The sequence below is a fragment of the Chinchilla lanigera genome, unplaced genomic scaffold (assembly GCF_000276665.1).
Source record: "Chinchilla lanigera isolate Chin_1 unplaced genomic scaffold, ChiLan1.0 scaffold00036, whole genome shotgun sequence".
Taxonomy (NCBI): Eukaryota; Metazoa; Chordata; class Mammalia; order Rodentia; family Chinchillidae; genus Chinchilla; species Chinchilla lanigera.
Genome location: NW_004955437.1, coordinates 11,895,225 through 11,917,675, shown reverse-complemented (window position 1 = coordinate 11,917,675; position 22,451 = coordinate 11,895,225). Strand labels below are relative to the sequence as shown.

At 49.4% G+C, this 22,451-nt stretch overlaps 1 protein-coding gene across 1 annotated transcript in view; it reads left to right on the top strand.

Annotated features, from left to right (window-relative positions):
- Window positions 1-2,455: 2,455 nt before the first annotated feature.
- Window positions 2,456-22,451, top strand: part of Tnfrsf21 (tumor necrosis factor receptor superfamily, member 21) — a gene marked incomplete at its 5' end in the record, with an annotated part of 38,170 nt that continues 18,174 nt past the window's right edge. The window contains 2 exon segments of the mRNA XM_013517103.1: window positions 2,456-3,107; window positions 4,568-5,062. Of these exon segments, the coding sequence (XP_013372557.1) occupies window positions 2,456-3,107; window positions 4,568-5,062 (1,147 nt within the window).

Here is a 22,451-nt window from a genome sequence, read left to right as displayed (position 1 = left end):
GGCCTCTCCTTCGGACTCTCAGCTCAAAGCAAGTAATGAGAATTGGAGTTTTTTTCTGCCCCGTGGTAGAACCTGGTGGAGGCTACAGCGGTCCCCAAGACTTGGTCATCACCCTGGCCCAGGACGTCTTCATCAGTGTTTATTCATGAACTTGTAGTGTCAGTTGCCCCACAGTTGTCATTCCTGATGTCAGCCGCAGTGAGACAGGAAGGCATCTGTGTTGTTACTTCCGTTAAGGAACTGGACTTGTCTTTAGTGTAGGGTAACTGAGGTCCATTTCAGCCGTGCAGGTCTAACAGATCTTCTAAAAGCACCAGGGAGGTGGAGGCACATCAGACCGGATGTGGCCCTTGGCTGCTGGGAGACCTGGACATCAGTATCAGGGATGCTGCGGTGCTTGGAGCCTGGAAGTGCACTCCCTGGGGGAGAGAAGGCCAGGTCGCTCGGCTGGGGTGTAGCTGATGGCCCAGCCTCTGCAGGCGGGGAGGGAGTTAGGTCCCAGGGCACTCTAGACACCACTCCAGGCTTCCAAACATGCAGAGTCCACAGTTCCCTTAGGCTGCTTCTGCATGTGAACGCTAGGTAAAGAAGGGCTCTGAGAAGTACCCAGCGGGGCCACTGTTGTGACCTCTGCGGTGGCGTCTTCAGTTCTGGGGAGACCGAGTCTCATCCTGTCCTTGGCAGTTTATCTGCCAGGCCCACAGCAGGGTGGCTGGGGCTGATTTTGCAAAAAAGCAGGACAAGAAAGGAAAGGTGGAGCCAGGGGGAAAGGGAAGACATGTCAGCATTTATTACTGTGCATTAGGCACTTTCCCTTTGTGCTGCATGGTGAGATTAACCTTCAACCTCCTTTTTTTTTTTTTTTTTTTTTTTGTCTTTTCTTCCGGTACCAGGAATCGAACTCACGACCTTGCGCTTGCCAGGCAGGCGCTTTTGCCGCTGAGCTAAACCCCCAGCCCCAACCTTCAACCTCCTTAACAAGAATGTCAACCCCACTGTCATTTTAAATTTTTTGGTCTTTCATTTAAAAAAAAGGGGAATGTTATAAGCTGAAAATGAGTTATTATCATTTATCAAATAAGCTCTGGGCCAGGATAAGAGACATCAAGGGAAATAGTTTTGGTTCTTTTTTTTTGTTTTTGTTTTGTTTTTCTTCCGGTACCAGGAATCGAACTCATGACCTTGCGCTTGCCAGGCAGGCGCTTTGCCGCTGAGCTAAATCCCCAGCCCCTAGTTTTGGTTCTGATAGTTACATTTTAGGGGAGGAACTGAATCTTGGGGTAAGGTGCTAAAAAGACAAGAACTTTGATCATTCTGGAAAAATCCTTGCTTTGTTCTCTTAGTTCCTGGTCTAGGAGTGTATTTGAGGATATTTGCCCTGTCGGGCAGCGGGTAGGCTGAGGCAACAAACTTTCTCTGTTCCATAAAGGACAGTGAATGCTGTTGGAACCTCAGTCTTCATCACTGCAGAAAGTTTTCTTTTATATTCTCTGAAGGACCTTGAGATTTACTACAGCAAATATGACTTGCTTTCACCCGTTTTCTTCCTGGAAGCCAGTGGAAAGTCCTGCTCTGCTGGGTGGAGTTTCTGTTCTGTGAATGATGTCAAAGTGTCTGTTGAGTCCCCCTTGGGGGGCCCAGCTTATGCCTGGCCTTGGGGGCTGCAGGCCCAGTGTCTATTAGCTGTGGCCTCCAGAGGCAGAGCACACAGTATGAATCTATAAGCATCAGTTCTGTTGTTTAAAGCACATGCCCAGGGCCTGCCTCTGTTTTGGATTTAAAAAAGACAAAAAGAAAAGGAAGAAAGAGAGAAAAGGGACTTGGAGCTTAGTTTCCCATAGGAGAAAGCTTTGAGAAAGAATCAGGCTGTGTCCGTCGGCCCATCCCAGCAGGCAGTGTGGGGCGATGTGCGTGGCGGCTCGAACATATGCGTCTCCATCCCAGTTGCTTTGGAAGTGTCCTGTTTGTGTGGGGAAACAGAAGACAGCTCCTCAGCTAGTTCTTGTCTTCTTCATGAGATTTCGACTCCTACATCGCATCTTTCGTGTGTGTTGTTGGGGATTGAGCCCAGGACCTCAGGCACGCTGGGCGAGTGCTGTACCCTGAACCCCACCCTCGGCTCTTTAGAGCAGTTTCAATACCATCTTCAAAGTGCTTCTACAGTCAAATTCTTGCTTGGGTGTAGAACCAGTTTGAGAAGTGTTGGCTCCGTCTTACAGATACAGAACAGGCAGCTGAGGCCAAGGTCAAACACTGACCTCAGCTACCCAGAGCAGCCACGGGCAGGTAGAATCCTGGTCTCCATTTGTTTCCTGCTGTGGCTGCTCTGGGGCCATACAGTGCTATCCTGGCCCCAACCTTTAAGATGATGGTGGTGTTGGCCTGACCGGCGCGTTCTCTTCCTTTGTACCCGTGTGACAAATTGTTTCTGTCTCCCCTACCCTGTGTCTTTCAGCTAGGGTTCCTTTGCACATCCTGGGCTCAGCCGGCACAGAAAGTAGCAGGCCTCGTCGGCACGTACCACCACGTGGACCGTGCCACCGGCCAGGTGCTGACATGCGACAAGTGCCCGGCGGGAACCTATGTCTCGGAGCACTGTACCAACACAAGCCTGCGTGTGTGCAGCAGCTGCCCGGCCGGGACCTTCACCAGGCATGAAAACGGCATTGAGAAATGCCATGACTGTAGCCAGCCGTGCCCAGGGCTGATGGTTGAGAAACTGCCGTGCTCTGCCTTGACTGACCGGGAGTGCACCTGCCCGCCTGGCATGTTCCAGTCCAATGCCACCTGCGCCCCCCACACCGTGTGTCCCGTGGGGTGGGGGGTGCGGAAGAAAGGGACCGAGAATGAGGACGTCCGGTGCAAGCAGTGTGCGAGGGGCACCTTCTCCGACGTGCCTTCCAGCGTGCTGAAGTGCAAGGCCTACACAGACTGCCTGAGCCACAACCTGGTGGTCATCACGCCGGGGACCAGGGAGGCAGACAACATCTGTGGCCCCCACCTGTCCCTCTCTAGCACCACCCCGGCCTCCCCTGACAGCGCCATCTCTTCACACTTCAATCCCATGGAATCCCAGGAAGTCCCTTTCTCCACCTACGTCCCTGAAGGTAACTTAGCCTATGAATTCTTTATTTAAGAAAGTCTTGGAGCCCAGGGGGAGATGCCAAGGATGTCCTCTTCATTTTGTGTACCCCAAAGTCAGCCCTTAGGGAAGGAGTCTTCATTTTGCGGCTAATTGAATCTGGCTTCTTTGGGTGTACTGGAAACATTTAAAGTCAGAACTTTGCTGTTAGGAAAGATCAGATATTTAAAAATGAGGTCACATCAAGTGAGACCATAAAAACTGAGAGAATAAGGACAGCCTGTGACCTTATGAGTCCCTTAAGCTCTTCAGGTCTTCTTTCAAACTGACCAAGTGAGTGAGTGAGTGAGTTCAGTGTTTAAGGTTCCTTTGAGATGAAGTTTTCCAACCTGGGGCCACGTCTGGGTGGACACAGCTGAAAGGGGAGAAGTAGAGAGAAAGCGTGCTGAGTGGAGGGCTGGGCAGAGAGTGAAAATAAGAGTTAGAAGCATCAGGGAACAGGTGCGTTTGTATCAGACCAACAGTGACCAGCATGGACTAGCATTCATATCCGGAAAAGAACAACCTGGTGTGTTTTCCAGTCATCTTGACTTCATGACCTATGTGTCAGTTTCCCTGAGATTCCACTTGAACCTTGGGAAGAGTGTAAAATTTAATCTACTTTCAAATCCTTGTGATTTTCACAAGATGCTAGCCCACAAGTTGTGCTTCCTGTACCCTCTCTGTGCCTTTATATCCCCGTGTGAGGTTGAGCCTGCTCACACCCGCCATCTTGAAATGAAGAAATGGGCTCTCAGAGCTCAAAGGGCCACTTCAGATTTCCTCAGGGGCTGACGCAGGCCGGGTTCTTCCCTCGGGCCTGGACATTCCCGCTTCTCCTTTCCTTAATGAAGACAGCGTGTGGAAGCTTCTCTGAAAGAAGTCCACCAAGCTGCCAACCCCAGCCTTGCTTAATCTGTTGGAGACAGCTGTTGAGAAAGTCCTGCTTTACTTTATTGACTGAGCTGTTTCTTTCGGCCTTTCACTTGTCAGACTTGGGTTTGTGCCTGAGCTCTTTTCTACATCTTAGCCATATGCTCTGTTGCACCATTGCATGGTTTAAAGGTGAGAGGAAGAGGAGAATGAGCAAAGGAATTAAATTTAAGCTAGTTCTCTGGGTAACTGGCACGTTAAGAGTTGACCAGAGTACTCTCTGTCCACTCGGTATGTGAAGAACAGAAGTTGCAGGAAGCTCGCTCGGGTTCGGGGGTCCCACAGGATGCCTCGCTTTAGGTACGAGAAAGTCAGTTTGGCCATTCAGATTTTAACTTCCTCATGAAGGTGCTCTGCGAGGCTTGAGGGAAACGTACAATTCATTAGTCTCCTCAGGTTGGTCATTCCTCTTTTGATTATCTGGCCTTCTTTGGAGATGACCAGGGAGAAGTGGGAATATGTAGACCCCCCAATATAGAAAAGCTCTTCCCCGCTCCTTCCTCTTTTTTCTAGGTATGAATTCAACAGAACCCAACTCTTCTGCCTCTGTTAGACCAAAGGTACCGAGTGACATCCTGGAAGGGACAGTCCCTGACAACACGAGCTCGGCCAGGGGAGACGAAGGCGTGAACAAGACCCTCCCAAACATCCGGGTGGTCAGCCAGCAGCAGGGCACCCCCCACAGACACATCCTGAAGCTGCTGCCATCCATGGAGGCCACCGGCAGCGAGAGGTCCAGCACTCCCGCCAAGGGCGCCAAGCGGGGCCACCCGAGGCAGAGCCCACACAAGCACTTTGACATCAACGAGCACCTGCCCTGGATGATTGTGCTATTCCTGCTGCTGGTGCTGGTGGTCATCGTGGTGTGCAGCGTCCGGAAGAGCTCCAGGACTCTGAAGAAGGGGCCCCGACAGGACCCCAGCACCATTGTGGAGAAGGCAGGGCTGAAGAAGTCCCTGGCCCCCACCCAGAACCGAGAGAAGTGGATCTACTACTGCAACGGCCACGGTGAGTGTCTCCCTCTTCTCCTTGCTCACAGCGCCCCCTTCGTCCCCTAGTCCTGCTTTCCAAGGAGTGGGGCATGCGCAGTGTGTCGATATCTGGGACACTGCATCCTACCTGGTCTGCTTGAGTGGTGGAAAGGATTCTGACCATCACATTAGACATCCTGCTTCCGGAACTTACAACCTCACCTTCCATCCCCCCAGCACCTGTAAGGCAGAGAAGGGTGCCGAATCCTGAGCGTTACTGCAGGGATGCTGCCTGCCCTGTCATTTAACAAATGAGCAACCCGAGTTCAGAGCAAAGCTGGCTGTTGAGGCGAGATGGGGCTGGACTCCTCCGTGCTGACCACATGGCCCTTTGTCTCCCTGTGTCACACCGCTGGGCTACTGGGAGCAGAGAGGGACCACACATAACAAGCCCAGCTTGTTACCAGTTTGCCTGTTTCCGAGTTTAGAATCTGAATTTTGCTCTTCTGTTCCTGTTGCTTTCTTCGTGTGTCTATCTCACTTAAATATTGAGGGCCTTCTTTCTGTCAGGAGGCATGGGGGGTCTTGTGGGTGACGGATGCCCGTGACATAAAGCGCTGGTCACCTGTGGGGCTTGGGCCCTGTATCCCATTCTTGGTAGCCAGTGTGTGTTGGTACAGGCTGGAATATTTTGATCTTTCCTCTTGTGAGGGCAAAAATAGCTTCTAGAACTTGTCCTAGAGCTAAGTTTGACCTGAGAACCACAGTTTTTTCACTGGGGCAGGAGCTTCCCTTTCTTTACATTCTAAATGGAAGTCCAGCCCAGCTCTGGCAAGGCCGTCCTGGGGTCTATTCCACTTAAAGATGAACGTGGAAGCCTACTTTCATAAAAAGCAGTGTCGCCTCTTTGGTTGAATCTTACAATACTTATATCACTTGGCCTGTCAGTTCTGTTTTTGTGAATCTGGCATAAAGGTATAAGCAGAAGTACTGTAGCAAAAAGATACAAATACAAAGGTCTTAAACTTTTAATTCAGCATTATATAAAATAAACATTGGAAATAACCACGCGGCCAGTTTCAGGGATATAACTAATGGAATTTGTTTTTTTTTGGGTACCTTGGAATCGAACTGAGGACCTTGTGCTTGCAGGCAGGTGCTTGTGCTGCTGAGCTATGTCCCTGGCACTAATGGAATATTATGTTGACATTAAATACTGTATGAAGTTTCTTTCCCCCTATGTCATAAGAAAATGTTTATATTAGGTAGAGAAACCAAGCTAAAGAAGTTACATAGTTTATATAACATAATCCCAGTTCTACAAAAACCATAGAATAAAGACTGAAAGGAAATGCACCAAAAAGACAATTTTTTTTTCAGTGTGATTGGATTTATGTGTAGATTTTTTTATTTTTCTGTAATTTCCCTAAATTTTCTACAATAAGCACATGCTACTTTTATAGTAAAAAATGTAGAGAAAGGTGAAAGCACAAACATACATACACTTGTTGCTTCTGCTGCCTGTGGACGTGAATGATCAAGGCCATGGAATGATCAGGTGGAGGTGAGCGTCCTACCTGGTCCAGAGCCAGGACAGATGGGACGAGACGGCTCCTCCTTGGATCCCGGCTTGAAAAAGCATCAGTCCTTTGCTCGCTCTTTTTAATTAAAAACAAACAAAGACGTTTTGTTTGCACGTCATTTCATCTTATAAAAAGATGTTGAACAGTGCAAAGGGTGCCCTGCAGGCCTGTGCCCGGACTGACCTGTACATACTGTGCTTTTTGTTTATCATTTGCTCTTTCTCTAAAACCGTATCTACCTTTTTATACAATAAAATACATATGTAGTTTATTATGTAATGCACACACACATACAGAGAGAACTACGTACATATATACACAGAATAATTTGTTCCAAATAATTTCATGCCCTTACCCCTCAATACATCAGTCCATATTTCCTAACAGTAGTCTCTTGAAAAAACATGAATAAATATAGTTTTTAACCTGAATAAATATAGTGTGTGCACAATAGTTGGCTGCCCGTGTTTTATCCATAGTATGTGTTCACCTCGTAAGGCTGAATGGAAAGCATACATTTCCCTGAGTATAGGACCCAGTCTCCCACCTGATAGGGCCTTAATTTGCCCTGTAAAGAGCTGGTTCAGACGCTAGTTTTACCCTGGGTTTACCTCATTCTTGGAACGCAGTATGAATATCCTGCTGGATTCTGGAAACTTGGAACTGTCCTATCATTGTTTATTTTTTTTCTTCTACTAGGGGCATTTATACATTAGATGACTGTTCAACTGTATTTATAAATACTAGCAGTATCATTTTCAAAATCTGTGGGCACAGCAAACATAGAAGTAAAAACTGATCTGGCACCAGAGAGCAATTCAATGCTATCACCTTAGGTGTTCTTATTGCTGTTGTCACCTTACAAATGACCGTGTGCTGAAGAGAGGGCCCTTGGCTGAGCATGGTGGAGCATACTTGTAATCTTGGCATTCGGGAGGCTGAGACAGGAGGATCACTGTGAGTTTGAGGCCAGCCTGGGCTCCATACTGAGTTCAAGGCCAGGCTGAATTACACTGTGAGACTTTGTCTCAAAAAAGGAAAAAGGAAAGAAAAGAAAAAGATAGGGCCCTATTTCATAAAGGGGTTGGGTTGCCCAACCCAGCGAGACCCAACTGTCCCTGCTGTGGACAGTACTGCCAACTTGCACCCATTCGGGTGACGCCCTGTCACCCAGTAGATCAGCCTTTGCCCCGGGTTTTATTTTGGGGTGTTTATCCCGAGGCTGTTTTTCTAAGCAAGCCCTTTCCTTCCCAGTTGCCAGCCTCAAAGGTCCCACAGGTAAAATCCTGTGACAAAGGGAGGTTGTGTCTGGTGAGAGCTGTGCCGGGTGCGCCGGGACCTGGGAACAACGCGTGCTGATCTGACGGCCCTGTCCTGGCAGTGGGTTGTCCTGGGTAAAGGGAGCACTTCCTGCTTCTCCGCCTCACACCCAACTGTTCATGAGGTCAGGTGGGGACAGAGTCTCTGTTCTCTCTGAGGTCCTGCGAGACCTTGCTGGCCCTGCCCGCTCCTGCGGGATGTGTGCTCCTGATTGCCACCCAGAGCGGACTCTAGTGCCCATTTTCCCACCTGCGAGGAGCTCTCTCCTCACCAAGGTCCCCCAGCCCTCCCTGTCTGCCGTGGCTCACAGCTCCTAAAGCTGAAGTGCGCGGAACTTCAGTCTTGCTTTCTCGGTGTGCCAGCTTTTGAAACAAAGGGCTTGCTTCTATGGCAGGGTGGAGCAACAGATACCTGGCCTCCTCCCGAGGTCACAGAAAGTCTATGTCTTGGTTTCTGGCAATCTATTTCAGCAATAGGAGTCGCAGGTCACTTCAGGATTTTTCTATACAAAAGTCTATCTCAGAGTTTGTGATTGGGTCCAGTATCAGCAAGACGGAAATCTATTGTCAGCGCTCAAATTTGTCAGGCTTTTGTCATTTTTTGGAGATATATTTCTTTTTGCAGTATAACCCTAACATAGTGGGGTATGTGTGGGTGGGGGTCCAAAAAAGATTAATTTAATTTAAAGTTAAAATTAAATTAGGGTGGGTTGCATACCTGTAATCCCAGCACTCGGGAAGTTGAGGCAGGAGGATTGCTGTGACTTTAAGGCCACCTTGGGCTATACAGAGTTCAAGACCAGCCTGAAATTCATAGCAAAACCTTGTGTCCAAAACAAACAAACAAACAAACAAACAAAAGGTTAATGTGAGTGTAGCATTAATTGGGAGGTTACACGGAAAATGATTTTTTCATTTGTTCTGTTTTGCGGCAAAAAGCTTAGAGGTAAAGGTAGTAAAACCTAGTCCCCTCTCAGCTGGCTGTATACTCTGCTGAAAAAGAGTCCAACGTCTCAAAGCTGTCCCTTTGTCCTCTTTTTCATGACCACGGGGGACATGGCACTGCAGCAGCTTCTACCTCCTATTCTTTTTTTTTTTGTCTTTATGAGACAGGGTCTCACTATGCAGTTCAGGTTGACCTTGAGCTCACTTTGTAGCCCAGGCTGGCCTCGAACTCACAATGATCCTCCTGCCTCAGCCTCCCAAGTGCTGGGATTATAGGCGTGTGCCACCACACCCGGCTATTACCTCCTATTCTTTACCTTTTCTTCTTTTTCCTTCTTCCCCCTCCCTGCTTCCCCTCTCCTCCCCCTCCCCCTCCCGCTTTCCTCTCCTCTCCTCTCCTCTCCTCTCCTCTCTCCTCTCCTCTCTCCTCATCTCCCTTCTTTCTCTTGCTCCATCCCTAACTGTTGTTTGGAAGGACACAGTTATACCTCAGCAGCCTGTCCCCCTGCCTCATGGAGGGGAAGCCTGACCGTCACCTGGGCAATGGAAACAGCCCTGGGAGTGCTTGCAGAGGAAGACCTGGACATGTTTAAAGGGAGCAAAGCCCCGCAGCTTCTGTCTCAGACCTGCTTCCTTTTTCTTTCAGACTTCCAGACAACCCTGAGGAAAGAGGACTTGTCTGGGGATATATGTAGAACATGTAATATAATTAATGTAAATAAGTAACAAAGCTTCCTGTATTTAGAAGTACTTCCTAATTATAACACAGTCCTGTCTGACTGGGGGCCATAGATGGGGCGCCCTGGAGGGCTGTGAGGCAAAATCAGAAGCAATGGATGAGAAAAAGGAGTGCAGTGTCCTTATTCTACACTGTACGTGGTTCCTGAGCAGCCGCTGGTGAGCTCTGGGGGGGTACTGTGCAGCTCCCTCATGCAGTCCCTTATGGCACAGGTCACTTGGGGACAGCGGCTCCCTCACTCACATGCATGGCAGCCGGAACCAGGAAAGCCCTTGGAACTCTTTCTTGGGCACCTGTGGACAGGCCAGAGGTCTCATTTTGCAGGACTGGATTCTGAGCCTATGTCCCCACCTGTAGCTCTGACCACCTGTCCCCGTAACTGCATGGCTGTGGTTTCTGTCGCCACACACAGCCTGGGGGTTCTGATCCAGCAGACCTTGGGCTTTCCTCTGCATCTCTTATGCCTGGCTTATAGCTCAGGGCTACAGAAGGGTGGCCTGGAGCTCTTGGTGCCTGCTGGCCCTGTGAGCTCTTTACTATGAAACTAAAATTGACTAAAATGAAAAATTCAGTCCTCAGTTGCACCGGGTGCATCTTAAATGCATGGACCCATAGCCAGAAGTCTGCATGTGGGACAGACGGACAGGGAACACCTCCATCATCCTGCACAGTTCTGATGGACAGCACCGGCTCCTCAGCACCCATGACCTGATCAAACACACTCTTTGTGAGGTTGTGTTGTTTTAAACCCATTGAACTACTGAGTTTCTTCCTGTTGGCTTCCAGTGGTGTTGGTGTTAGGGATTTAAACATGAAAGTATCAAGATGGGTTCTGTATAATATTTTGTCATAGATGCCAAGAATTGTTTCCGAGGGCTGGGGGTTTAGTTCAGCGGCACAGTGCCTGCTTGGCAAGTGCAAGGTCATGAGTTCGATTCCCAGTACCAAAAAATATGTATATATGTATAATTACTTCTGAGAGCTAAAGTAGGCTTCCATGACACCAGTGCTGAAACTGGGCAGAAGCTAGGAAAAGATCCCAGATCTTCCACATCTGGTTTACAAATTTCATAGTGGAACACTTTGGCCCTCAGATACAGGACCAGAGTGATGCACAGAGAACCCACTCGCTCACAAGTGCAAACCCTGGAAATGTCGGGTGTTTGCGTCCAGATAGCATGGAAATGGGTCAGCAAGAGACCCTTGTGGGGGTCCTGGGGTTGGGAGTGAGGAGACAGTGGAGGTAAGAATTCGAGGGGAAGGAGAATCATCAGAGATGGGAAATCACGCAGTAAGCCTGGCCTCCCGAGCTCCAGATTTACCATTTCCTGGTCACTCACTTTTGGTTAAGATCTCTGCCTTCTCTGGGCCTGTGCTTAGAGCGCTGTGGAGAAAGGCATTGTCACACGCCGGAAGAGCGCGGCTCCGGTCTAGTTGCGCTTGCTGGCTGTGTGGTCCCGGCGAGATACTGAGCTTCGGCATTCTTGTGTGATGCAGGGACCCTGTGGGCACAGCGGCTGTGGTGCTCGGTGCTTAGTGTGGTGCTGGCCGTGCTGCGGTCAGGGGAGCACAGGCTTCACTGGGACGAGAGGGAGAGGCTGAGGGTGACAAGATGATGCAGATGCCATCCTTGTCCCCACTGCCATCCTCACCACCCATTGTTCACGGTGGGCTCTGGGCTCCTTTCACAGAGTGATGACAACCACAGACGGGCGGAAGCGTCGCAGCGCCCGGGGGCGGGACTCAGGTCGTCTCTGTGGGTCTCCTACGGGGTTCCCTCCACCGCTCCTGCAAGCACAGTGTAAGTGGCTTCCGGTTTTGGGAAGTGAGCCGAGCGCCTCAGAGGCCTTCCCAGGGAGGCTGCTGAGTACTCTGGTGAGAGTCTGTCCTCGCCCCAGATTTCTGTGGCAGGCCTCGGCAGGCTGAGATGCTTTAGGCTTCAGAAGATAATACATAGCCTGGGTTGGAGCTGTCCCCTTTGTATGTGCAGCATGAAAGAGCCAGTGACCCCAGGGTAGACGTGTTGCCATGAGGGTGTCTGCAGGAGCAGGTGGTCCACACTGTAGGCTGTGGTTTGGCAGCCTCCAACCCCTATGCTGGAGTCACTGTCTCTCCCCAGCGTGTTCTCTCGCGCCTTCCGGGGCTTGCCGGGCTTGAACTTCAGTCTCCTTGAAGTCTTGCCGGGTTCCAGCGCTAAGTGCTTAGCTTGACTGCTGGCAGGGACAGTGCTTAGGCTGCCGGCAGGCTCAGTGACAAAGCAGAGCGCTTCTGATGCGGAACAGACACCGACAGATGGCTGTTACCTTGTATGAGTGAGACCGAAAACTAAGGTGAACGCTTAAATTTAAAAAAAAGTATCACAGTAAAGGACGCATTGCCACGAGTGCCCCTCAGGATCTTCCCCCTCACGGTGGATGCACTCATCCCATCCTTCTTGCCCCTTTCTGAAGCAGTTCTGAAGTCCTCTTTCCTGAGTGTCTTTACTGGTGCTGAAGTGGGCTGCTTGATGTCCTGAACTGATTCAAAGCATTGACCTGTCATGGTCATTTTGAGTTTGGGGAAGAGCCGGAAGTCACACAGTGCCAGATCTGGTGAATAAGGTGGGTTTAGACACACTGATTTTTTGTTGGTGGTGGTGGTGTTTTTTTTTTTTTTTTTTTTTTTTTTTTTTTTTTTTGGATACTGGGGCTCAGTAGGTAGTTCAGACTGCCCTGGAACTCACTTTGTAGCCCAGGTTGGCTTCAAACTCAAAGCAATCCTCCTGCCTCAGCCTCCTGAGTGCTGGGAATACAGGCATGCCCTACCACGTCCAGGCCATACTGTGATATTTTATGAGCCTGCCTTTTCACTGGATGGTACTTGGCAACATCACAAAATATATATATATATATTTTATCACATCCTGCAAAACCACCATGAAAGAGGACTCCAAAACTGCTCAGAAAATGGTGACATGGCTGGGTGTCGTGTCGCATGCCTGTAATCCCAGCACTCTGGAGGCAACCGCAGGAGGATCGTTGCGAGTTTGAGGCCAGCCTGGGCTACAAAGTGGGCTGAAGACCAGCCTGAACTGCATAGCCAAACCCTGTCTCAAAAAGACAAAGAAAAAAAAAAGTGGTGACAACAATGGGATAAGTGTGTTCAGGTAAGGGAAGGATTTTGAGGAGGGGGATTCATGATGATGTGTCCTATACTGTAATTAAAAAAAAAATTTATTTAAATATTCACTGTCTTTTCTCTTAAAAATTGTTCCAGAATTCCTCCATGTCCTCTGATAGACATCAGCAGTTATTCAAGGAGCTGAGTCTTACCTGTGGGTCCACCATACAGGGGTCCATGGCTGGACCTGCCACAGTTTGTTAGAGCACAGAGGAGATAGGGTGGGCTGGGGTCTGGCCTCGCCTCCTCATTTCATCTGCCTGCTCTGGGAATCGATGGCTTTGTGTGGACAGGGAGACCAGGAGGAAGTCTGGAGCTTTGGACTGCAGCTCAACCTGTGTTCTTTGAGGACAAGCGGAGATGGCAGATTGGTTACTGCAAATACCGTCACCTGGGACCGTGCAGGGCTGCTTCAGAGCTGTGGGCAGGGAGGAAGGCAGATGTCCATTCGGGGAAAGGTAACTGCAGTGTAGTCCTTAGATCTTCCGAGCTGGGCTAGCAGAAGCTCCTTCCTTATACCTGGCCTATCTGCCACCGAGAGGCTGGTGACCCAGACGGGAGCGAGTCACTAGAGGCAGTCAGCTGCCCTGGCCGTGAGTGCCAGTGTCACCCTGACCGGGTACTGGTCTTTTGGATGCCGCCCTGTGCTGCAGAGGGGCCTAGGCTTGTTTGTGACGGTGCCACTGCAGGAAGACGTGTACACAAAGCCTGGAGGAGGCTGCCTCTGGTTAGAGTGAGGTCAGTGCAGTGAACTCGGAATACATGGCTGGGAAGAGCCACAGAACACACACAGCTGCATGCTATGAGGACAGGGAGGCGTTTTTGTACAGGCAGAGGTGGAAGAGTCATTGCTGACAGTGTCCTGTCTTTCACTGTCCTCAAGTGTGTCACGTGACCACAGTGATCCAGCATCACCTCCACCGCAGAGGAATGGTGGACACTGTCTCCTCCATTCTAAATGTTCCCGTTGGGGGTGGTGCTGGTCCCGTGGGCTGGGTGCCCTAGATGGGAACAGACCCATTGAGGATGGCTTTGTGTGGGTCCCAAGGGACAGTTGCGCAGCTGTACTGCTGGTTGTAGTGAGGGTAGCAGTTCATGTCCCCCTGTGAGCAGCAGCAGCCTTCAGGGAGCTGGAGTCCTGCTCAGACCCCGCCCTGTCAGCAGGTTGAATGTTCATCCATGGGTCTGTGCTTGGCTCCAAGACGCCCTCCTTAACTTGAATCCATTCTTACCCCGGCCCATGAGTGTGAGCACCAGTGTCCCCAGGAAGAGGTTCTAAAATTTCAAGTTTACCACAGACTCGTGCATCTTAGCAACTCACTGGGACCCCACACTTAAATTCTGCAGGGTGATCAGAAAGTGACCTGGAGAAAACTGTCACTGATACAGAGGTGGAAAGCCAGAGTTAAGGAAATTAACATGCAGAAAGACAATGCCTTATGGACCCTACCCTGCCCAGGAGGTGGCCCCAGGGACCCAGACAAAGTGCTTTTCCCCAGGGGCATCTGTAGCCAGGACAACTATGAATTCCTTCAGGGAAAGATGCTCTGAGAGATACCTTGTTGGAGGGGGAATATTCTCTGTCTTAGTTATATACTTTCCCCTCTTTCTCTGCTTTGTGCTGTGTGTGTCCTGCTTGGAGTTATCACCTATGTGCTGAATTGTTTTCCTAAAGAAAAGCTAAGTGTTTACCCGCTTGATGTTCTTTGGGTACCACAGAGGAATGTGACATAAATGAAGCTTCCCCGGCAGCTTGTGCTGCCCTACTCTGAAATGATAGGAGATGTTTAGGATAAACCTGTAACCAGCTTCCCTTTCAAGGAATTATAGAGGAGGAATTTAAAAATTTTTTTTTTAAAAAATTGCTTAACTTAGGATGCTCTCATTTACTTGTTGTATTTGAACATCAACTGCAAATCCCTGCCTAGGAACGACAGCTTACTAGGCTTTATTAACACGGAGAGTGGTTTTGTTGGAAAACTTGCAGAGCCGTGGAGGTTACAGGGACAGTGAGTGCACGTGAGGGTGCGTAAGTATCTGAGTATCTAAGTCAGGGTGAGAAGAGACTTCTTGGCTTGCAGACGCACAGTGGAGGGGTGACCTGCTGAAGGTCAGGTGTGTGGCTCACAGGGGGAAGCCATGGGAGGAATTTGGGGGGGTCTTGGTTCTGCTTATCTAGATCACGAAGGTCCTGGGTGCCAGGGTCTCTCATGCCTTCATCCATCCTCAAACCTGTCCTTTAGCGATGCCAACCCTGAAACAGGAAGCAAAAAGCAACCCACAGCCAAACGCCTTCCCTGTGTTAGATTTGAATCTCAGCCCAAGTGACAATTCAACCCAGCTGGCTCTGTGGTTGAATGTGTTTGCGTGACTTGCATAAAATTGTCCTGGCAGACAACGGTGCTTCAGACCTGAGCCTGCTTAGTGCAGTTACTTAAAAAATTTCAGTCGCTATTACTGAACTGAGCTATAGTTTAGGTCTTGAGTTTTTGGTGGTAATTTTTATTCATTTTAATTTTTTTTATTTACTTAGTTTTTTTTGAGACAGGGTCTCGCTATGTAGTTCAGGCTGGCCTTGAACTCACTATGGAGCCCAGGCTGGCCTCAGACTCACAGCAATCCTCCTGCTTCAGCCTCCTGAGTGCTGGAATTATAGGCATGCACCACCATGCCCGGCAGGTGGTAATAGTTTTTATTTCATCCATTCTATCTCCTATCCACCTCTCACTGCTCAAGCGAAGTGACACAGCGTCACCCATTTTTACAGAGTCAGCAGGCCAAATGGTTCTAGGTTTTTTTGGAATCCTGATGTCAGGCTTAGGAAAGTGTCCAAATGTCCCCAAGTGTAGCTTCTCCCACAGCACCAGTTCCTTGCTGAAGAGCTGGTCTTTGGTGCAGTTGTGATGGAAATGGGTCTCCCAGATGTTCAGCTGGGCAGGCTGCTTCCTCCTTCTAGGCCAAGTGGGCAGACATAGTAGGATCACGGGAGAGAAAGTGTTCATATATCTGGAATCTGTATCTCCCAGAGGCTGCAGCGGCTGGTAGTTAAGTAACTAGAAGCTTTTCTCTGGATGTATTAGAACAATATCAATAAACTCTGCAACCAGGTTTTGGAAATGACCTGAGGAAACGTTTCATCTGAATCACTAAAACCACCGTAGGCAGTGTTTAGAGGTGGAGAACAAATCAAGTGTAGAGAATTTGGTACATGAGGCTGGGGGTTTAGCTCAGTGGCAAAGCGCCTGCCTGGCAAGTGCAAGGTCGTGAGTTCGATTCCTGGTACTGGAAGAAAAACAAAAAACATAAAGCAAACCAAAAAAAAAGAAAATTGGGTACTAACTCAGTGTTTCTCTGTTTCAGTTTTGTTATTAGTATCTTAGTTTTGGTCCATAGTTGGCAGGCTCCAAGGCAGAGTGGCACATGGCAAAGGGGCATCAGAGAAGAGAAACAGTTGATGGAAGGCAGAAGGTAGTAGCAAAGCAATAAGGAACAACAGTACTTTCCATCCCTTATATTTTATCCAGGCTACTTAGGGTGGGTAGCACTCACACCCTTAATCCTAGTGCTGTTGAGTCTAGAATTGCACCATGAATCAGTCCCAGTGTCACATACTGTAGATGCAGGCATCTCTGAGAAAACCCCACCTATGACCATGTGAGGCTTAAGGGGACATCTAGACACAAGCCATAACATTCATGGAGTGTTTGCCATTCCCAGCATGGGTGAGACCAGGGAACAATATAGGAAGCTCCAAAGATGGCAAGCTGAAACTACTAGAGTATATTTTTTAACCTTAAAAGAAAGGTTTCTGCTTTAAGTTTTTATTGTCTGCTTTAACCAGGGTATACCATGCTCATCCAGTGCCATGCCCTGCTTTAAGTATTTATAAATATTATTTTCATAGTCACATCGTCTTCATTCTACAGGTTGGCAAGCTCAGAACGGAGAGTAACTTGCCCACGGTCATACATATGACTAGGGAGTGACACTGCCAGGTTTTAAGCTCAAGAATCAAGTCTGACCCTATACACCACCCTTGATTTCAGAATTTGGGTTTCCCATCAATTTCTTGGTGCCCGCCATCTCTGATTTTTTTGTGGTTGTCTTTCTAAACTATGCTCAATTAAGAAAAATTTATTGCCCTTAGCTTTTTGTGAAATGTTTAGGAAATCATCATCAGTGAGTTTTTCTCTGTAGAAATTGCCTGGGTTTCTTACTTTTCGTGAATTGCTTGGAGTGGAAAAACCCTAAGACCAGGTGCTCTGTGGCGAGGAGGTCTGCAGGCCTGATGTAAAAGGTGCAGAGGGTTCCAGCGAGTCTGAGGCCACCGCATCAGCCGGGCCCAGCTCACATCTGTGGAGCATGCAGTTTTCTCAACACCAGACAGCAGCCTCCATTGCCAGAGACTCTTTGCCTGCGGACTCAGACAGTCATCAGCTGTCAGCCCACATTTCCTGCAGGCTGGGGACTTGGGGGAAACTCCAGGAGGCCGCTGAGGGAGCAGAGGATTCCAATCAAGGGCTGCAGTGTCCTGGCTTTCCTGCTTCAGGCTGTGACTTCGCAGTCACGGAATACTGAGGAATACCGAGCTATTTTCCGCCCAGACCCAGCCCACCACTGTTTCCACCTTTGCTTCCAGGAGTGCCCTTCCCTGCAGACGGCGCCTTCCTGTGTAGCCTGTTAGGGCTTTGGAAAGCACGCAGAACAGTTGCAGGAGGAGGATGCTTCCATGGCCCAGCCAGAGGCATGAGTTATTCAGCGCACAGAGTGACTAGAGCCATGGCCTAGGCCCTCCCAAGGCTGCTCCCCTTCTTCCCCCAGGCCCTGGAAATGCTGATGTATTTTCAAACTCTCAAACAGCACAAATTCCAACACTGCTAGTTGGATGAGCTGTGGACTGTGCATACCGCATCCACAGTTCCCCCAGAGAGGGCTCAGGGACAAATAGGAAAACAGTCCCTTAAGAGTGCATGCTCTGGGGCTGGGGATTTAGCTCAGCGGCAAAAGCGCCTGCCTGGCAAGTGCAAGGTCGTGAGTTCGGTTCCCGGTACTGGAGAAAACCAAAAAAAAAAAAAAAAAGAGTGCATGCTCTTGTGTCACCTGGTCAGGTGTCGGGCAAACCTTGTGCGTAGGAGGAAGTCTTGGGCTGTGTTGATCGCTCCTTGCATGTCACTGCCAGTCAGCCCTGCAGTGATGCATAGAAGTCATGTGTTGGCTTTGAGGGTGACACATATGTGTTTGCCAACGGGGTTTAGTGTGTAAGTTAAAATAATAACTCCTGCATTTAATCAAGTTGGGGGCACCATTGATGAAAGGATGCCACTGAGGAGGGACAGAAGGAAACTGCAGCCTCGCCATGACAGGCACTCAGCTGGCCTCGTCTCTTTTCCACATGGTCTGACAGCACAGTCCTAATGGCACTGTCAGTCCTCAGCTGCCCTGCTTGGCCCATGGCCACCTTTGGCACTTGGTTCCCTTGTCCCAGATACACTTTATCCCTGCTGTCCTCCTGGGCTGGCTGCTGCGCTGCTCCTCCTCCTGCTCAAAGACCTGAGCTCCCATAGCCCCACGCTGCAAGAACTCTCTCCTGACCTGGTGGTGCCTGGCCTTAAACACAGCTGTCCTCTGAGACACCCGAATGCCTGTGTCAGCATGCGCCGTGCACGACCTGACAGATCTGGGAGTGTGACGGGCTCCTCACCTGCGGTCCCAGTGCTGCCTACCCAACGCACGTGCTGTGCTACAGAATGTGGTCCCCATCACTCCAGGGGTGCAGGCAGAAACCGGGCAGGCGTCCTTGACCCCTGTTTCTGTCTCACTCATATTAGACAGGCTCTCACTATGTAGTTCATGCTGGCCTCAAACTCCAGGCAATCCTCCTGCCTCATCCTCCCCAAGTTCTGGGATTGCAGGTATGCACCACCATATCCAGCATCCCTATTTTCAAAATATGTGCAGGATCACCCATTTCCTGTCACCTCCACAGCCACCCATGGGTCACTGTGTCCTTCCTCCTGGATTATCATGGTGGCTTCTATGATGGCCCCTCCATCTCTGTCTCTTCCCCTTTAGTTCATTGCTGACACAGCTAAGGTGGCACAGTTCCGGGGTTATGTCAGAGCGCCTAATTCTAAAGTCTCGCAGGACCTCATGGGGTGATGTCACTGGCAGGGCCCTCATAGGGTGGGGATGTCACTGCAGCCCAGGGCCCCTGTGGGTAATGAGGGCTCCTCTCTCCAGGCTCCTCCCATCCTGTGGCCATGTTAGCCACAGCATGCTCTGGACTTTCAGCTGTCGTCCTCCACATGCTCCTCCTCTCCTGCAACTCCCTCCTTGTCTGTGAGGCCATCCCTCTACCCTGTCTTCTCTTCCTCCCCAGCACATTTCCGGTGCTGCCTCTTCCCCAAGGAAAGGGGTGGTGTTTGCTCTGGGGTTGTTTCCGCCATCTCCCCAGGGCCAAGGGCAGTGTCTTGCACAAAGTTAGGGCCTGCAGGTCTCTGTTGAATGAATACAGTGGTAGTTTTCGATATTTGAGACAGCTTCAAACACAAAGATAAAAGAGGAAGGGAATGGGGAGGGGGGGCAGTTTTTTTCCTCAGTGGAATGAAATAAAAGATCATTCGTTTTTTCCTGGAGAGTCAGAGATGTCTGTTCCTTTCACTTGGAATAGTTTCTACTTTTGTAGTTTGTCACTGAAAAGCAGTTTGTGCATTAACTTCAAGAGATCTTTACACATTTTTACAAGTAGCTTTTGAGAGTCTTTGGAGCTTGTAGTTATTGTCTGTTGAGCCTATCTATTGAGAGTGAGATATTCAGCTTCAGGAGACCTTTTAGGGTCAAAACAAAATCCAAACCATTTCCCCAACTTGAGTGCCTTGAAGTGGGAGGGAGCATTTTAAACTCTGTGCGCCCCATGTTCCCGGGGCTGCCCAGGCGCTTTCCTGGGTGTGGAACCTGCATGGGGAGTCACCGTGGCTGACGCGAGGGTTTGACAGTGGGTGATTCTGGTCTCCAGAGCACATGTGTGTGCAGGCTTGGTGGTTTAGGGGCGCTTTGTCAGCAGGGGACCCCACTCATTCAGGGTCTCAGTGAGCAAACAAAACGGGAGGTAGCAGGGAGACACTGGTCAGAGGGCAGGGATGACACAAAGGCTCTCATTGCTTCACTGACTTCATTAATTCAGAGGCCATATGTCACTAGGCTCTGGTAGGTGCTGCCCACATTGATTGTCAAAGCAGTGGTGAGATGTAGGTGGGAAGAAGGTGACTAGAAATGCACCTTGGAGAATAGGACCATGGGAAAGGGTAGAAGGTGGAGCCCAGGGTGCCAGAGCTCCGCCTCATCCCAGGCTCTGGGCCACCCACACCACCAGACATATGTCCATTTCTGCCCTGTGTGTGCAGGCTGGGGACATAGCGTGGGTCTCTGACAGCAGAGTGCCTTTGGCGGGGTTGGTGAGGGTTTGTGGGCGGGAAGTTGAGGGTCCTGTTTTCCACGTGGACATCTCAGGAGATGGTTTGGAAGCCATCCCAGGATAACCACGGAGTCACCATCCTGGAAGGAGGTGGTGCACTAATTGTCGCCTTGGGAATCTCATTATGTGCCCTCAGCTCTCTTTCCAAACAAGGAGAGCTGGTGGTGTCTGTAACAGGCGTGAGGCGCTGGGAGCATGTAATCCTTCCCGTGCTGAGTGCGATCCATAAACAGTATAACCGTCACTGTCTCCGTGGGACCGGGGCTGTGCTGTGCGATTGTAGCAGTCCTACCCCTGCTGGCTCCATCCACCTGATCCCTCTTCCTTCTTCCAGCGATGGATGACAGTCGAGGCACTTCTGTGGTCACCAACCTCTCTCCCTGAGATCCCTCACCCACAAAATGAAACACTGAGAAGTATGCATTTGTAACACACACACATCTTAAGTGCATGACGGACTGCGGGGGATGGGTCCCCGGACCCCCTGATGGGCATCAAAGTCCGAGTCCTCAGGTCCCTTAGGAGAAACAGCACAGACTTTTGTGTAAACTCCGCACATCTTCTTGTGTATTTTTCAGTCAGCTCTACTCTACTTCTCATACCTCCTGCAAGGTGAATGCTGTGTGGATAGTTATATCGTATTATTTAAAGAATCATGACCAAAAAGTCTATTCATGTTCAATACAGAAACAATTACGCTCCGCCCCTTTTTTTGATCTGCTGTACTTGGATCTATGGTGTAAAACCCATGAGCTTGGCAGGTTACTGCATGCGTGTTTTATATGTACATGTCAGGTCTGTAGTTTTAAGAGGAATAACAAGACGATCGCCAAGTGAAGCAGTACAATAAGACCCACCTCCCACCACCATCTAGCCCAGGAAGGAGGGTTTCATGAGAAACTCTGATTCCTTTTGTGACAGTCCCCTAACCCCAGAGATAGCTGTCCCATTGGTTAATTACCCCACCTCTTTTTTCCATAGTGGTGGTGTTTCTTCTTATCTGGCACTAAACAAACAAACAAACAAGAGGTGCCTTCACAGTTCTGCAGGTTTGTGTTTCCTTGGTGATGAACTCTTTCTGCCTTCAGATTTCACAGGGGTTTTCCATCCAGCAAATGCAGCCCAGCACTAAAGCCACTCACCACATGCTCTAGAAACATCTCGAAGTCTTTCTTCTCCCTTGGGTGGTGGGGTGGGGTGGGGACAAGGTGCAGTCAGCCCAGTGACTCTCATAGACTCCTTCTCACAGGGGTTGTGACAGTGTGCTGGGCTGAAGGCTGTCTTCTCCCAAGGGAGCTGTGTGTGCTTTCGCTCCAGCGCTGACTTGCCCTCTGCAGACCAGTGGGAGATTAGGCGGGTAGGAGAACAAAACGGAATCTCATTTTCAGGCAATACATTTAGCTTCCAGCCCATTTGAGTTGAAGACAAATCTCACTGCACCCATGCTTGCGTTTTTCTTTCTTTTTCTTTTTTCTTTTGTAGCTTCAAAAAAGTCTAAATACTTGGTTTTAGAAGAAGGAGCTGTTGTTAAGCCTTTGAATGCTAAGTACCCTTAAAGGCTGCATATTTGCATCTGAGATGCATGGAGCCTTAAGTTTTAGTGCTTAGGACGTACAGAGCATTAATAGTGTGTGTGGTGGGGGAGTTTCCAAAAATAAATTAAGTCTATAGCGTGTGTTAATCAGTCACCTCCCGGGACCGTCCCAGTGTTCCCATTGTACAGAGAGGAAATGGATATGACAGTTAGTGGTTTGCCCAAATCCACACTGTCATGAGCATTTTGGAGATGTAAGCAACGGTTCTGCTAATAAAACAGTTGTGTTTTCATGTGAGACCTGGTGGACCTTCGTCAAATAGACCTAAATTAAAACTCAGGGACTAACAAGCCTTTTGGTGTTTGGAAGCGTCGACCATATCAACCACAGATATCTGGCTTTCTTCTTATACTTACCTACAGGTTTTAAATAGGACTCAGGTTTTTTAGGAGTCTGTGCGCCTGAAATCAAAAGCGCTACTTCTGACTGAGTGTTGCTGTGGACAGGGAAGAGTGGCTGGTTCAAGGCCACTGGTCGCTGCCAGGAAAACAGCGAGGGCCACCGCAACGTCTCAATTTGTAGGGTTCTATTTTTTTTCCAGTTTTAACTTTTCTGCAGTGTTATACTTTTACAGTTGATGAGAATGCAGCCTTCTGCTAGGAACCTGGATTT